We start from the raw sequence: 14447 nt of genomic DNA on the forward strand, positions 1-14447 counted from the left end.
AGAATAGTGGGTCTTAAGGTTGAGTGCAGTGGCTCATGCCTGTAATCCCAGCACATTGGGAGGCCAAGGTGGGTGGATCTCTTGAGGTCCGGAGTTTTAGGTCAGCCTGGCCAACAAGGCCAACAAGGCTGTCTCTAGTAAGAATACAAAAATTAGCCGGGTGTGGTGGAGCACATCGGTAATCCCAGCTACTTGGGAGGCTGAGGCAGGAGAATCACTGAAGCCTGGTAGGTGGAGGTTGCAGTGAGGCGAGATTGTACCACTGCACTCCAGCCTGGGCAAAAAAGCGAGACTCCATCTCAAAAAGAAAAAAAAAAGTATAGTAGGCCTTATAACCTTAGCACTTTAATGAATTAAAGACTTTGGAATTTCAGGTCCTTAGAACCAAAGACTCATAGCATCTTTGAAACCTAGAATCTTTGAATCTAGACTCTTTAAACCTTAGAATCTAGAGTCTTGGAATGTTAACACCTGGGAGGGTCTCAAATAATTGCAATCCAACCCCTTTCTTTTACAAATGGTGATGCTATGGCTTTTAAGGTGATGCCACTGCACAGAGAAGGGGAAGGACCTGTCTGGGATGGAGGTGGGATAGGTAGGAAGATAGGGTTGCAGGTGGGGATAAGGCCTGGGGTGGGAGAGTCAGGGGGCGGGGGTGGAGTTTCCCCCAGTGGCAGTGCCTAGCTTGGATCCTGAGAGGGAGTCCCAGGTGGAGGGTTGTCTCAGGCGCCATCCTCCTGCCCTGGGGCTGCTGGGGAGCCCCGATCAGCAGGCTGAGGGGGGCTGGGGGCTGTGGAAGGGCAGAGGACATAGCGTCCAGCAGGATGGACCTCAGCTGCAGTGAGGCAGCTACAGGAATCCTTAGGGTCTGGCTGGGTTGGGGGGTCGGCTCCTCCAGCAGCTCCAGGGGGTTCAGGATAACCTCCACCCTCATCCATGTTGACATAGAGGATTTCGTCAGGCTCCTGGGCAGGCGGCAAAGCCTTCAGTGTGTTCTCCAGATCTTCCCGCAGCTCTGCAAAACTTGGCCGGTCCTGCGGATTCAGCTCCCAGCACCGCGACATCAGGGCATACCTAGGGCAGCAAAATGAGGAGTGGGAGATTGAGCAGGGACTCAGAAGGGGAGCGCTCTGGGAGCCTGGGGACATTTTAGGACACTCAGGGGACTGGGGGCATTTTAGAGGGCTGGAGGAGCCTCAGCAGTTTGAGGCTGTCTATGATAATTTGGAAACTCCCGAGTTTCTCTATTGGGTCCTGGGAGCTGGGAAGGGTATCGGGCAACCTGTCTGGGTATGGAGTAGTATTCTGATGAGGGTTTGCTAGAATAGACCTTCCCAGTTCCCCAGAACAGACTCGCATCAAAGCCTGGCTATGCCACTTACAAGCTGTGCTGATTTAAAATAGGTCCATGCGGCCGGGCGCGGTGGCTCAAGCCTGTAATCCCAGCACTTTGGGAGGCCGAGGCGGGTGGATCACAAGGTCAAGAGATCGAGACCATCTTGGTCAACATGGTGAAACCCCGTCTCTACTAAAAATACAAAAAAAATAGCTGGGCATGGTGGCGCGTGCCTGTAATCCCAGCTACTCAGGAGGCTGAGGCGGGAGAATTGCCTGAACCCAGGAGGCGGAGGTTGCGGTGAGCCGAGATCGCGCCATTGCACTCCAGCCTGGGTAACAAGAGCGAAACTCCGTCTCAAAAAAAAAAAAATAAAATAAAATAAAAAAAAAATAAAATAGGTCCATGCATGCTTTGACCCTCCTCCCTGCAAAAGACAGAGAATAAATCCCCTCCTCTTGAGCAACGGCAGAACCTAGTAACTTGCTTCTGCTTTGGCAGAAGTGATGGCATGTGTGACTTCTGAGACTAGGTCATAAAAGGCATTGCAGCTTCCTCGCACTTTCTCATGGACTGCCACGTTGTGAGTAAGCTCAAACAGCGCCACAAAGGGGTCCGCATGGTAATGAACTGAAGCCTCCTGCTGCAGCCATGTGAGTAAGCCACCTTAAAAGCAATCTTCTGGGCCGGGCATGATGCCTCACGCCTGTAATCTCAGCACTTTGCGAGGCTGAGGTGGGTGGATCACAAGGTCAAGGGTTCGAGACCAGCCTGACCAATATGGTGAAACCCCATCTCTACTAAAACTGCAAAAAAATTAGCCAGGCATAGTGGTGTGCACCCGTAATCCTAGCTACTTGGGAGGCCGTGGCAGGGAAATTGCTTGAACCAGGGAGTTGGAGGTTGCAGTGAGCCGAGATCACGACACTGTACTCTAGCCTGGGTGACAGCGAGACTACATGTCAAAAAAAAAAAAAAAAAAAAAAGGAGCTGTTATTTTTACTTCTGTCAGCTCTTGGAGTACCCAAGGTGGACTGAGGAGTCTGAGGCCCCAGGCTGTCTCCTCCTGACCCAACCAGCATCTTCTCTTTACCCTCAAAGTGCTGGCTAAATATCATGGCCTTCTCCACGTGCTCCAATATTGCAAAGTTTGATAAGCACACCCTAAAGGATCCTGCAAACATCTCAGAGGAGACCTGAGTCTAGAGAAGGTCAATAAAACAAACTGGAGGGTTTTGCAGAGAGTTCCGGGTGTTGAGGAACATGTGGGGGAAGCGTGGTGTGCTCAGGAGTCTGGGATGAATTAGAAATCTCTGGGAGTGCAGGTCCCAGAGGCAGGGCCACCAGGTAAGACTGTGCTGTTCTTCACTGCCCAAGGGTACCTGACTTGGGGATGGGGAGGCAGGGGGCTGATTCAACCTGCATTCCAGACACAGCCAAAGGAGGAAAAGGTGCCTTTAGCCGATTTGCACTCCACTGGCTAGTGGTGGCCCTACTCAGAGCATTGGTGAGGGGCAATGGGTCGCTCAGCATTCTCAGGGATTCTGTCCTGGTTATAGAGAGTCCTGGACCTGTGAGGGCCATGTGGGGGTAATCAGGGATTTGGAGTGAATTCTTGGTTGGGGGGAACCTAAGGTTCCTCACAGTCCATCCAGACAGTCCGCAGGCTGCTTCAGGCGGTTTCCCTGGCGCAGATAGTCATAAATCTCGCTGTTCTCCACTCCTGGATATGGGGTTTGGCCTCTTGTGGCAATCTCCCACATCGTCACCCCGAAGGACCACTGTGAGGGGCAGAGGGGAGGGAATTAGACAGTCTCCCCTGTACAGAATGACCCCACTCCCATACACAGGTTCATGGGTACACCCACACTTATGTACATGTGTTCACAACCATCTTCTGGGAGCATCACAGTATTCACAGAAACATACTTTGGCCGGGCACAGTGGCTCACGCCTGTAATCCCAGCACTTTGGGAGGCTGAGGCGGGCAGATGACCTGAGGTCAGGAGTTGGAGACCAGCCTGACCAACATGGTGAAATCCCATCTGTACTAAAACAACAAAAATTAGCTGGGCATGGTGGTGGGCACCTGTAATCCCAGCTACTCGGGAGGCTGTGGCAGGAGAATCACTTGACCTGGGAGGCAGAGGTTGCAGTAAGCTGAGATCGCACAACTGCACTCCAGTCTGGGCAACAGAGCAAGACTCTGTCTAAAAATATGTATATGCACACACACACATATATATAATACTTTAAGTAACTTTCGTGGATACATATACATGCTTGCCCTCACATGCATTTACACACTTCATGGACACATGAGCTCATGTGTCGCTCTGCACACCCTAGCTGTCCACATTCTATGAGTGTGCACATGCACACACGATCACTGCAGCCTCTCCTAACCCAAACTGTCTACATTGCCACCATGCACACATGGGTCTGTATCTATCCTGGGCATGCACACAGCACTGCTCAGAGATGCCCACCATACCCCAAGACATGCCCAGTCCATGTGGACAACCCCTTACAAAGGGAAGCCCACATGTCCCTGGGACCCTTGCATCCACAGCTGCTCGGACATGGTGTGTGGTGGTCAGGCCATGCCCTCCTGTGGTTCCCCAATCTTGGCGGGGATGCATGTACCACATCGCTCTTGCTGGTGTAGACACGGTCGGCTAGACTCTCAATGGCAATCCACTTGACTGGCATCTTGGCGATACGTCCCTGGCGGTAGTAGTCCCCATTGTAGATCTTCTTGGAGAGCCCGAAGTCCGCCACACACACGGACATGTTCTCGTTCAGCCTGTTCGGATTGGGGAGAGGAACAGGATCAGGGCATCGGCCACCTCCACCAGGAAGCGTGCCCTGGCTTTCAGATACATCTGCACCTCCTGACCTTGCTGTCCTGGCTGGAGGTGGGGATTTGCCTCCCAAACCTTCACCCCAGGCTGACACCCTTTTTGGCCTCAGCCCACCTGCACCCAGGTGAATTGAAAAACAAAAAACAAAAAACAAAAAAAACCCTTCGCCCCAGTCCAAATGGGTGGGATGCTTTACTTCTTGTCCCCTCTGTCAAATGAGGATGGGACAAAGGGCTTCTACAGGCCTTCCTAAGTTTGGCTCTTTGCTAGATTCTAAGGTCCTTCCTTGGGTTTGATTCCTTGATGAAAAATTGTTTTTTCTTGAAGTATACTGTACATACGGAAATGTGCAAAAATCTTAAGTGAGCAGATCATTGAATTTTCACACACACACCCATGTAACGAGCACCCAGATCAAGAAACAGAACATGGCTGGGCACAGTGGCTCACACCTGTAATCCTAGCACTTTGGGAGGCCAAGGCAAGGCCTTGGATCACTTGAGGTCAGGAGTTCGAGACCAGCCTGGCCAACATGGTGAAACTCTGTCTCTACTAAGAGCACAAAAATTAGCTGCGTGTGGTAGCACACACCTGAAATCCCAGCTACTCAGGAGGCTGATGCAGGAGAATCAGTTGAACCCAGTAGGCGGAGGTTGCAGTGAGTTGAGATCATGCCACTGTACTCCAGCCTGGGCAGCAGAGTGAGTGAGACTCCATATCAAAAAAAAAAAAAAAGGCTTGGCACAGTGGCTCAGTGGGCTCAAGCCTATAATTTTGGCACTTTGGGAGGCCAAGGCAGGAGGAGGAAGATCACTTAAGGCTAGAAGTTCAAGACCAGCCTGGAAAACAAAGCAAGACCCTGTCTCTACAAAAAAATTTTTTTTTTTTCGTGAGACAGAGTTTCGCTCTTGTTACCCAGGCTGGAGTGCAATGGCGCGATCTCGGCTCACCGCAACCTCCGCCTCCTGGGTTCAGACAATTCTCCTGCCTCAGCCTCCTGAGTAGCTGGGATTACAGGCATGCGCCACCATGCCCAGCTAATTTTTTGTATTTTTAGTAGAGATGGGGTTTCACCATGTTGACCAGGATGGTCTCGATCTCTTGACCTCGTGATCCGCCCGCCTTGGCCTCCCAAAGTGCTGGGATTACAGGCTTGAGCCACCGCACCTGGCCAAAAAAATTTTAAAATAGCTAGGCATGGTGGCACATGTCTGTAGTTCCAGAGGCTGAGGCAGGAGGATAGCTTCAGCCAGGAGTTGGAGGCTGCAGTGAGCTATGATCATGCCACTGCACCCCAGCTTAAAGGACAGAGTAAGACTCTGTCAGAACAAAACAAAAAAGATAAGAAAGGGAAACAAAAAGAAAAGAAGGAAAGAAAGAAAGAACAAAAGAAAGAAAGAAAGAAAGAAGGAAGGAGAGAGACCATCTATAGGACATTCATATGGTGGAATATCAGAAAGCAAAGAAAAAGAGCGAACTATCCCTACACAGATTAATCTCAAAAACATCATGCTGAGCCATAGAAGCCAGATACAAAGCAATACAAACAGTATGATCCCATTTGTATGACTTTTCAGAAAAGGTGAAAAGAGTGCTGAGAAGTCAGGATAGTTTTGGGGTAGTGACTGGGAAGAGGAAGAGTCATGGAGGAGCCTGCTGGGGCTAAGAAATATTCTTTACCTTGATCTAGTGGTTACATGGGTCTGTTCCCATAAAAAATTCATTGAGCTGAGCCGGGCGCAGTGGCTCACGCCTGTAATCCCAGCACTTTGGGAGGCTGAGGAGGGTGGATCACAAGGTCAAGAGATCGAGACCATCCTGGTCAACATGGTGAAACCCCGTCTCTACTAAAAATACAAAAAATTAGCTGGGCATGGTGGCGCGTGCCTGTAATCCCAGCTACTCAGGAGGCTGAGGCAGGAGAATTGCCTGAACCCAGGAGGCGGAGGTTGCGGTGAGCCGAGATTGAGCCATTGCACTCCAGCCTGGGTAACAAGAGCGAAACTCTGTCTAAAAAAAAAAAAAAAAAAAAAAAAAAAATTCATTGAGCTGAGCTGCACATATATGATGTGTATATTTTAGCATATGTAAAATATACATGAATTTTTTTGAGATGAGGTCTTGCTCTGTTGCCTAGGCAGTAGTGAAGTCATACCATCATGGCTCACTTCAGCCTCAACCTCCTGAGGTCAAAGCAATCCTCCCACACTGGTCTCCTGAGTAGCTGGGACCCCAGGCATACACCATCAGGCCCATCTAATTTATTTTTATTTTTTGTAGAGACAGGGTTCACTATGTTGCCCAGGCTGGTCTTGAACTCCTGGGTACAAGTGATCCTCCTACCTCAGCCTCCGAAAGGGCTAGGATTATAGGTGTGAGCCACTGCACCTGGTGGAGACCAATATTCTAACTCTGTGGTTCCATTCCCTCCATGCTCTACCCTCCCCTTACCCTCTATTCTGGCTTTTGGGGGATTTCTTGTTCTTTTTTTTTTTTTTTTTTTTTTTTGAGACGGAGTTTCGCTCTTGTTACCCAGGCTGGAGCACAATGGTGTGATCTCGGCTCACCACAACCTCCGCCTCCTGGGTTCAGGCAATTCTCCTGCCTCAGCCTCCTGAGTAGCTGAGATTACAGGCACGCGCCACCACGCCCAGCTAATTTTTTGTCTTTTTAGTAGAGACGGGGTTTCACCATGTTGACCGGGATGGTCTCGATCTCTCGACCTCGTGATCCACCCGCCTCGGCCTCCCAAAGTGCTGGGATTACAGGCTTGAGCCACCGCGCCCCGCTCTTGTTCTTTTTTTTTTGAGATAGGGTCTCACTGTGTTACCCAAGCTGGTCTCGAGGCTCAAGCAATCCTCCCACCTCAGTCTTGGGAGTGGCTGGGACTACAGGTCACTATTTCTTTATTTCTTTCTTTCTCTCTCTCTCTCTCTCTCTCTCCCCTCCCCCCTCTCTCTCCCTCTCTCTCTCTGTTTCTTTTTTTCTTTTTTTTGACAGAGTCTCACTGTGTTGCCCAGGCTGGAGTGCAGTGGTGCAATCACTCTCTGCTCACTGCAAGCTCCACTTCCCAGGTTCAAGAAATTCTCATGCTGAGATTATAGGCATGCGCCACCACAGGCACACACCACCACACCTAGCTGAATTTTGTGTGTGTGTGTTTTTTTTTTTTTTTTGAGACGGAGTTTTGCTCTTATTACCCAGGCTGGAGTGCAATGGCGCGATCTCAGCTCACCTGCAAACTCCACCTCCTGTGTTCAGGCAATTCTCCTGCCTCAGCCTCCTGAGTAGCTGGGATTACAGGCACGCACCACCATGCCCAGCTAATTTTTGTATTTTTAGTAGAGACGGGGTTTCACCATGTTGACCAGGATGGTCTCGACCTCTTGACCTTGTGATCCACCGGCCTCGGCCTCCCAAAGTGCTGGGATTACAGGTGTGAGCCACCACGCCCCATCTGGCCTATTTTCTGTTTGTCCATTGGTGGGGAGTTTGGTTTCCTTATCCAGTGTGGCCACTTCCAAAGGGCAGCCCCAGGCAAGACACTCAGCACGAAACAGGACAGAGATGAGGCTCACAGGTCCCCACCCCCATCAGTCACCTTGGCCCCTTTGCTCACCTCATGCTGTGCACTGAGCCCACCTTCTTGTCTCTTCTCTCTCTGCATCCAAATACTCCTCCCAGACCTCAGTTCAGGACCCACCTCCTCCAGGAAGCCTTCCCAGATCCCCTTACTGATTTTCCTGGTCCTAAGTTCTGGCCTGCCTTCATCAGGTGTCTAGCTCAGCTTCCATTCTACGCAGGAGGGAGGGAGCTCCCTCAGGGAGTGTGGGAGCAGTCGGGGGTGTCCCTGAAAGGCACTCACATGCAATTCCTGGCCGCCAGGTCCCGATGTATGAATCTCTTGGTACTCAGATACTCCATGCCACTGGCGATGTCTGCCATGAACTTCACTAGCATCTGAGTGGGCAGGTACTGGGGGCGAAGGCAGGTTGGAGGAGGGTCAATAGAGGTCAGTAGAGTCCTTGGCACTGATCCCTCCTCCCTCTGTCCCTCTGTGCAGGCCTATCTCTGCCTGCAGTGGTTTCCCGTGGCTCTGACAATTCAACCCAACCCCGTTCCATGGCCTGAAAGGTCCTATAAACTTGCTCCAGCCTTCCTGTTTGACTTGATTGCCTATATTCTTGCCCTTGAAAGACACTCCCACCAGACTCCTGTCTGGTCTTCAGATAAACCGCGATTGTTCCCACCTCCGAGCCTTTGCCTATGTTGTGCATTTTACTGGGATTGCTTCCTGCCCAGATCTCCAGACATCTCTCCAGCCCCAAGTCCCTCAAGGTCACCTCCCCGGCAAGATCTTAGACATCCACCCAAATTAACTGCCTGGCCTCCTTATCATCCATCCTACTGTATTTCCTTCCTAGCATTTAAGTCATCTTGCTTAGGTATTTATTAGCTTGTTTACTGTTCACCTCCCCTGCTGGAAGACACGCTGCAGGAGAGCTAGCTCCTGGTCACCACGGTCTTCCCAGGATCTGAGCAGTACTGGGTACCTGACTGATGCTCAGTTAATATTTATAGACTGCATGATTAAAAGCCCCTCACCACTGGCTGGTCCCCAAGCCGGGAATAGAGGAGGAAACTGTGTAGGTCTCCATGTTTCATGAAAGGTAAGATGACCACAGGTGCCGGAAAGCTCTCTCGTTCAGAACCCTGGAAACAGACGCCTGAGCCCCACCCCAGGCAGCCCTGTTACTCCTGCTGGGCAGAAGGTGATGCCAAGCCCCCTCCCAGCCAGACTCCAGCCTCTCCTCACTCCCCATCCAATCTGGCTGCCATATTGTTTAGGGAGTAGAAGAGGTAGCAAGGACCGAGCTGCAGAGACGCCGTTTCCAGCAGAGTTCCCAGGGACGTTTCCGGAGCCCTCCTGGGGACCTCAGCTATTTCTGGGAATGGTCAGAGGTCACATTCCAAGCTGAGGGAAAGTGGGAGGGGCGAGTTTGCTGACCCTGAAGGCTCGGGGAGCAGGAAGCCTGGAAGTCTGATCTTCCCAGGGCCAAAGGAAGGAGTCTTCCCTCTGCTGTGGCCCCCATGGGGCCTGTGGACCCCTTGAATCTGCCCCTCCCTCACCGATGAGCTTCATGACGTTGGGATGGTCGAATTCCTTCATACAGACGGCTTCACTCAGGAAATCCTCCAGCTCTGACCTCGTGCAGATGGCAACTAGAGGGAGAGAGAAAGGTGGTTGAGGATGAGGGAGGTGTTCCTCCCTCCACCTCCTCTCCATCATCATCATCATCATCATCACGAATCTTCATCAAACATGATGAGTATGAACTAGGCGCCAGATTCAGTACTTTCTGTATATTAACTCATTTCATCTTCTCAGGTGCTACTGTTATGTTGGTTTTTTTGAGACAGGGTCTTGCTTCGTCACCCAGGCTGGTTGCAGTCATAGCGATCACAGCTCACTGCAGGCTCAAACTCCTAGGCTTGGGTTCCTGCGTAGCTGGGACCACAAGCACACACCACCATCCATATAATTTTTTTTTTTTTTTTGAGATGGAGTTTTGACCTTGTTCCCCAGGCTGGGGTGTAATGGTACAATCTCGGCTCACTGCAACCTCTGCCTCCCTGGTTCAAGAGGTTCTCGTGCCTCAGCCTCCCGAGTGGCTGGTATTACAGGCATGCACCATCACGCCTAGCTAATATTTGTATTTTTAGTAGAGATGGGGTTTCATCATGTTGGCCAGGCTGGTCTTGAACTCCTCACTCAAAAGTTCTAGGCTATGGCTAACTTGCTGTTAACTTTTCTGCTTTCTTCTCAGGGGCATAGGGAAGGGGCCGGGGGTCCCACACGGGTGCACATGACTCACTCTTCATTGTCTTCACAGCCACCTTGAGGACGGAGTCATCCTGGTTGAGCTGGCCTTCCATCACGGCTCCAAACTCTCCTGTGAAGGGCCAGAGAGAGACACTGACCTTAGAGGGCCTGGGGGGACTGTTTTTCCTAGAATTGGGTGGGGGTGTGGAATTGAGGCTCTCAGAAGTTCAGAAGGATGTGTGTATGCTGCCAGGGGGGACTCACCTTCTCCTAGAGTCTTCCCCAGGGCCACCTTGTGCCGGTCCACCATCACATCCCGCAGCTTCTCCTTCAGCTCTTCACTGATACCCAGGCTGTTCACTGCATACAAGGTTGGGGTGGACAAAGCCATGGGGCAGGGCTGACATTCAGGTGACATTCACCCACCAGTAGGGGTAGACCCATTGTTGAAACGCTACATTGATTCAAAATTAGCTACTGCCCTAAGTACCCTGCCCCTTCCACCCTAGCTCCTCCTCTGGACCCCCTGAGGCTTCCCTCAAAGGGAACTAAAGGGTTAAAGCCTGGTCACACTCTTGCTCCAGTTGGCTCCCTGACGGGTCAGAGCCCTGCTGTAGCAGTTGTTAAAAATATTGATTTTGAGCCGGGCGCGGTGGCTCAAGCCTGTAATCCCAGCACTTTGGGAGGCTGAGGCGGGTGGATCACGAGGTCGAGAGATCGAGACCATCCTGGTCAACATGGTGAAACCCCGTGTCTACTAAAGATACAAAAAATTAGCTGGGCATGGTGGCGCGTGCCTGTAATCCCAGCTACTCAGGAGGCTGAGGCAGGAGAATTGCCTGAACCCAGGAGGCGGAGGTTGCGGTGAGCCGAGATCGTGCCATTGCACTCCAGCCTGGGTAACAATAGCGAAACTCCGTCTCAAAAAAAAAAAAAAAAATATTGATTTTGCCAGGCACAGTGGCTCACACCTGTAATCCCAGCACTTTGGGAGGCTGAGGCAGGTGGACCATGAAGTCAGAAGTTCGAGACCAACCTGGCTAACGTGGTGAAACTCCATCTCTACTAAAAATACAAAAATTAGCCAGGCATGGTGGTGCACGCCTGTACTCCCAGCTACTTGGGAGGCTGAGGCAGAAGGGTCGCTTGAACCTAGGAGATGAAGTTTGCAGTGAGCCGAGATCATGCCACTGCACTCTAGTCTGGGTGACAGAACAAGACTCTGTTTCAAGGAAATAAAAATAAAAATATTGTTTTGCCAGACAAAGTGGCTTACACCTGTAATCCCAGCACTTTGGGAGGCCGAGGCCAGGGGATCACTTGAGTCCAGGAGTTCAAGACCAGCCTGGGCAATATGGTGAATCCCCATCTCTACAAAAAATTACAAAAATTAACTGTGTGTGGTGGCATACACCTGTAGTCCCAGCTACTCAGTAGGCTGAGATTGGAGGATCACTTGAGCCTGGAGGTGGAGCTGAGCTCACACCACTGCATCCCAGTCTGGGTGACAGAGCAAGACCCCACATCTCAAAGAAAACACAAAAAAACAAAAATATTTCTTTCTTTTTCCCTTTCTCTCCCTCCCTTCTTTCCCTTCCCTTCCCCTCCCTCCCTCCCTCCCTCCCTCCCTTCCTCCCTCTCTCCCTTCCTTCCTTCCTTCCTTTTTCTTTCTTTCTTTCTTTTTTGAGACAGTGTCTTGCTCTGTAGCCCAGGCTGGAATGTACCGGCATGATCTCAGCTCACTGCAAACTTTGCCTCCTGGGTTCAAGCAATTCTCCTGCCTCAGCCTCCTGAGTAGCTGGCATTATGGGCATGTGCCACCACACCTGGCTAATTCTGTATTTTTACTAGAGGTGGATTTTACCATGTTGGTCAGGCTGGTCTTGAACTCCTGACTTTGTTATCCACCCGCCTGGGCCTCCCAAAGTGCTGGAATTACAGGCATGAGTCAAGGAGCTCTGCCCTCCTAGGGGCAGCCATTTTCCTGATTTCTCTTACAATAGATTAGTTTTGAAATGTTATAAAAATGGAATCACATAGTATATTCTCTTTTGTGTCTGGCTTCTTTAGCTCAACATGATGTCTATGAAATAGTTACAATTTAGTTGTGGATGAGTATAATTGTAATTTATTCATTTTCATTGTTACATCGTAATCATTCTCAGACAAATTGACACCAGGACACCTTTACATTGTTAGAATTACTGAAGACTGCTACGAAGAGCTTTTGTTTATGTGAGTTACATATATATACATATCAATATTTCTGTATTCAAAAATAAAACTGGCTGGGCACAGTGGTTCACACTTGTAATCCCAGCATTTGGGAGGCCAAGGAAGGAGAACCACTTGAAGCCAGGAGTTTGAGACCGGCCTGGGCAACACAGCCAGACCCCATTCATTAAAAAAAAAAAAAAAAAGCCGGGCACAGTGGCTCAAGCCTGTAATCCCAGCACTTTGGGAGGCTGAGGCGGGTGGATCACGAGGTCAAGAGATCGAGACCATCCTGGTCAACATGCTGAAACCCTGTCTCTACTAAAAAAATACAAAAAATTAGCTGGGCATGGTGGCGCGTGCCTGTAATCCCAGCTACTCAGGAGGCTGAGGCAGGAGAATTGCCTGAACCCAGGAGGCGGAGGTTGCGGTGAGCTGAGATCGTGCCATTGCACTCCAGCCTGGGTAACAAGAGCGAAACTCCGTCTCAAAAAAAAAAAATTTTATTTTTTTTTTGAAACCAAGTCTCACTCTGCGGCCTAGGCTAGAGTGCAGTGGCATAATCTCAGCTTGCTGCAAACTCCACCTCCCAGGTTCAAGTAATTATGTTGCCTCACCCTCTCGAGTTGCTGGGATTATAGGTGTGTGCCACCACATGCAGCAAATTTTTGTGTGTATTTTTTTAAGAGATGGGGTTTTGCCATGTTGCCCATGCTGGTCTCAAACTCCTGGGCTCCTTCTCAAAATAAAACAAACAAACAAACTGTCAGATTTAGTTAATTTTTTTTTCTTTTCTTTTCTTTTTTTTTTTCAGACAGACTCTCACTCTTGCCCAGGCTGGAGTGCAGTGGTGCAATCTCAGCTCACTGCAACCTCTGCCTCCTGGATTCAATCGATTCTCCTTCCTCAGCCTCCGGAGTAGCTGGGATTATAGGCATGCACCACCACACATGGCTAATTTTTGTATTTTAGTAGAGACAGGGTTTCACCATGTTGTCCAGGCTGGTCTCAAACTCATGACCTCAAGCAATCCACCTGCCTTGGCCTCCCAAAGTGGTGGGATTATAGGCGTGAGCCACCATACCCGTCCTGATAGATGTTTCTTTTTTTTTTTTTTTTTTTTTTTGGAGATGGAGTTTTGCTCTTGTTACCCAGGCTGGAGTGCAATGGCGCGATCTCGGCTCACCACAACCTCCGCCTCCTGGGTTCAGGCAATTCTCCTGCCTCAGCCTCCTGAGTAGCTGGGATTACAGGCACACGCCACCATGCCCAGCTAATTTTTTGTATTTTTAGTAGAGACGGGGTTTCACCATGTTGACCGGGATGGTCTCGATCTCTTGACCTCGTGATCCACCCGCCTCGGCCTCCCAAAGTGCTGGGATTACAGGCTTGAGCCACCGCGCCCGGCAGATGTTTCAAATAAGAATGTAGAAGCACAAGGTCCATCGGCTGTCAGAGTGACGGATGGCATCATCCTACCTCAGGGAGCCTCTCTGGAAAACTGCATTGAATGCTCATGAGAGATGAGAACACAAAAGGGCAAATAATGTCTTGGTAATAATATGAAAATAGATTTGACCTATGGACCCCTGCAAAGGTCTCAGGAACCATAGGGGGCCAGGCTCACACTCTGAGAATGGCTGCTGTATGTCACTCAATTAAATCACTGGGACATTGTCACTTCTTCCTTCTCTTCTTAAATAAATGTCTTTCCCAGCCCTTTGCAAACACGCCCTGGGGCCCCGGCAGCCTTCCTGCTATATGCTAGGAAGAGGTCTAGCTCTTCCCTTTTGTTTCTGGATTTCAGTTTCCCTAACTGGAAAGATAGGATTCTTTTTTGTTGTTTGTTTTTTGAGATAGTCATGCTCTGTTGCCCAGGCTGAAGTTGAATCACTGCAACCTCCGCCTCCCAGATTCAAGCGATTCTCCTGCCTCAGCCTCCTGGATAGCAGGGATTACAGATGCACGCCACCACGTCCAGCTAATTTTTGTATTTTTAGTAGAGACGGGGGTCTCGCCATGTTGGCCAGGCTGGTCTTGAACTCCCTACCTCAAGTGTCTGGCTGCCTAGACCTCCCAAAGTGCTGGGATTACAGGCATGAGCCACCACACCTGGCCAAAGAAGAGATGTGATTAGGCCTCTGCGATCCCTCCTTAGCTGAGTGCTTCTGTGACTCTCCAGTCTTCTAGTAGAGAGTCTATAGTTCTA

At 50.2% G+C, this 14447-nt stretch overlaps 1 protein-coding gene across 2 annotated transcripts in view; it reads right to left on the minus strand.

Moving 5' to 3' along the window:
- Positions 1-329: 329 nt before the first annotated feature.
- Positions 330-14447, minus strand: part of AXL (AXL receptor tyrosine kinase) — a 37552-nt gene continuing 23434 nt past the window's right edge. For both annotated transcript variants that reach the window (XM_010331043.3, XM_010331042.3), the window contains 8 exons: positions 10289-10384; positions 10077-10154; positions 9331-9423; positions 8806-8927; positions 8066-8175; positions 3983-4142; positions 2981-3117; positions 330-1074 (listed from right to left, as the gene is read on the minus strand). In XM_010331043.3, coding sequence (XP_010329345.1) covers positions 723-1074; positions 2981-3117; positions 3983-4142; positions 8066-8175; positions 8806-8927; positions 9331-9423; positions 10077-10154; positions 10289-10384 — 1148 coding nt within the window. In that variant the 3' untranslated portion in view covers positions 330-722. The remainder of the gene's footprint in view (positions 1075-2980; positions 3118-3982; positions 4143-8065; positions 8176-8805; positions 8928-9330; positions 9424-10076; positions 10155-10288; positions 10385-14447) is intronic.

Source organism: Saimiri boliviensis, chromosome 14 (assembly GCF_048565385.1).
Source record: "Saimiri boliviensis isolate mSaiBol1 chromosome 14, mSaiBol1.pri, whole genome shotgun sequence".
Classification (NCBI taxonomy): domain Eukaryota; kingdom Metazoa; phylum Chordata; class Mammalia; order Primates; family Cebidae; genus Saimiri; species Saimiri boliviensis.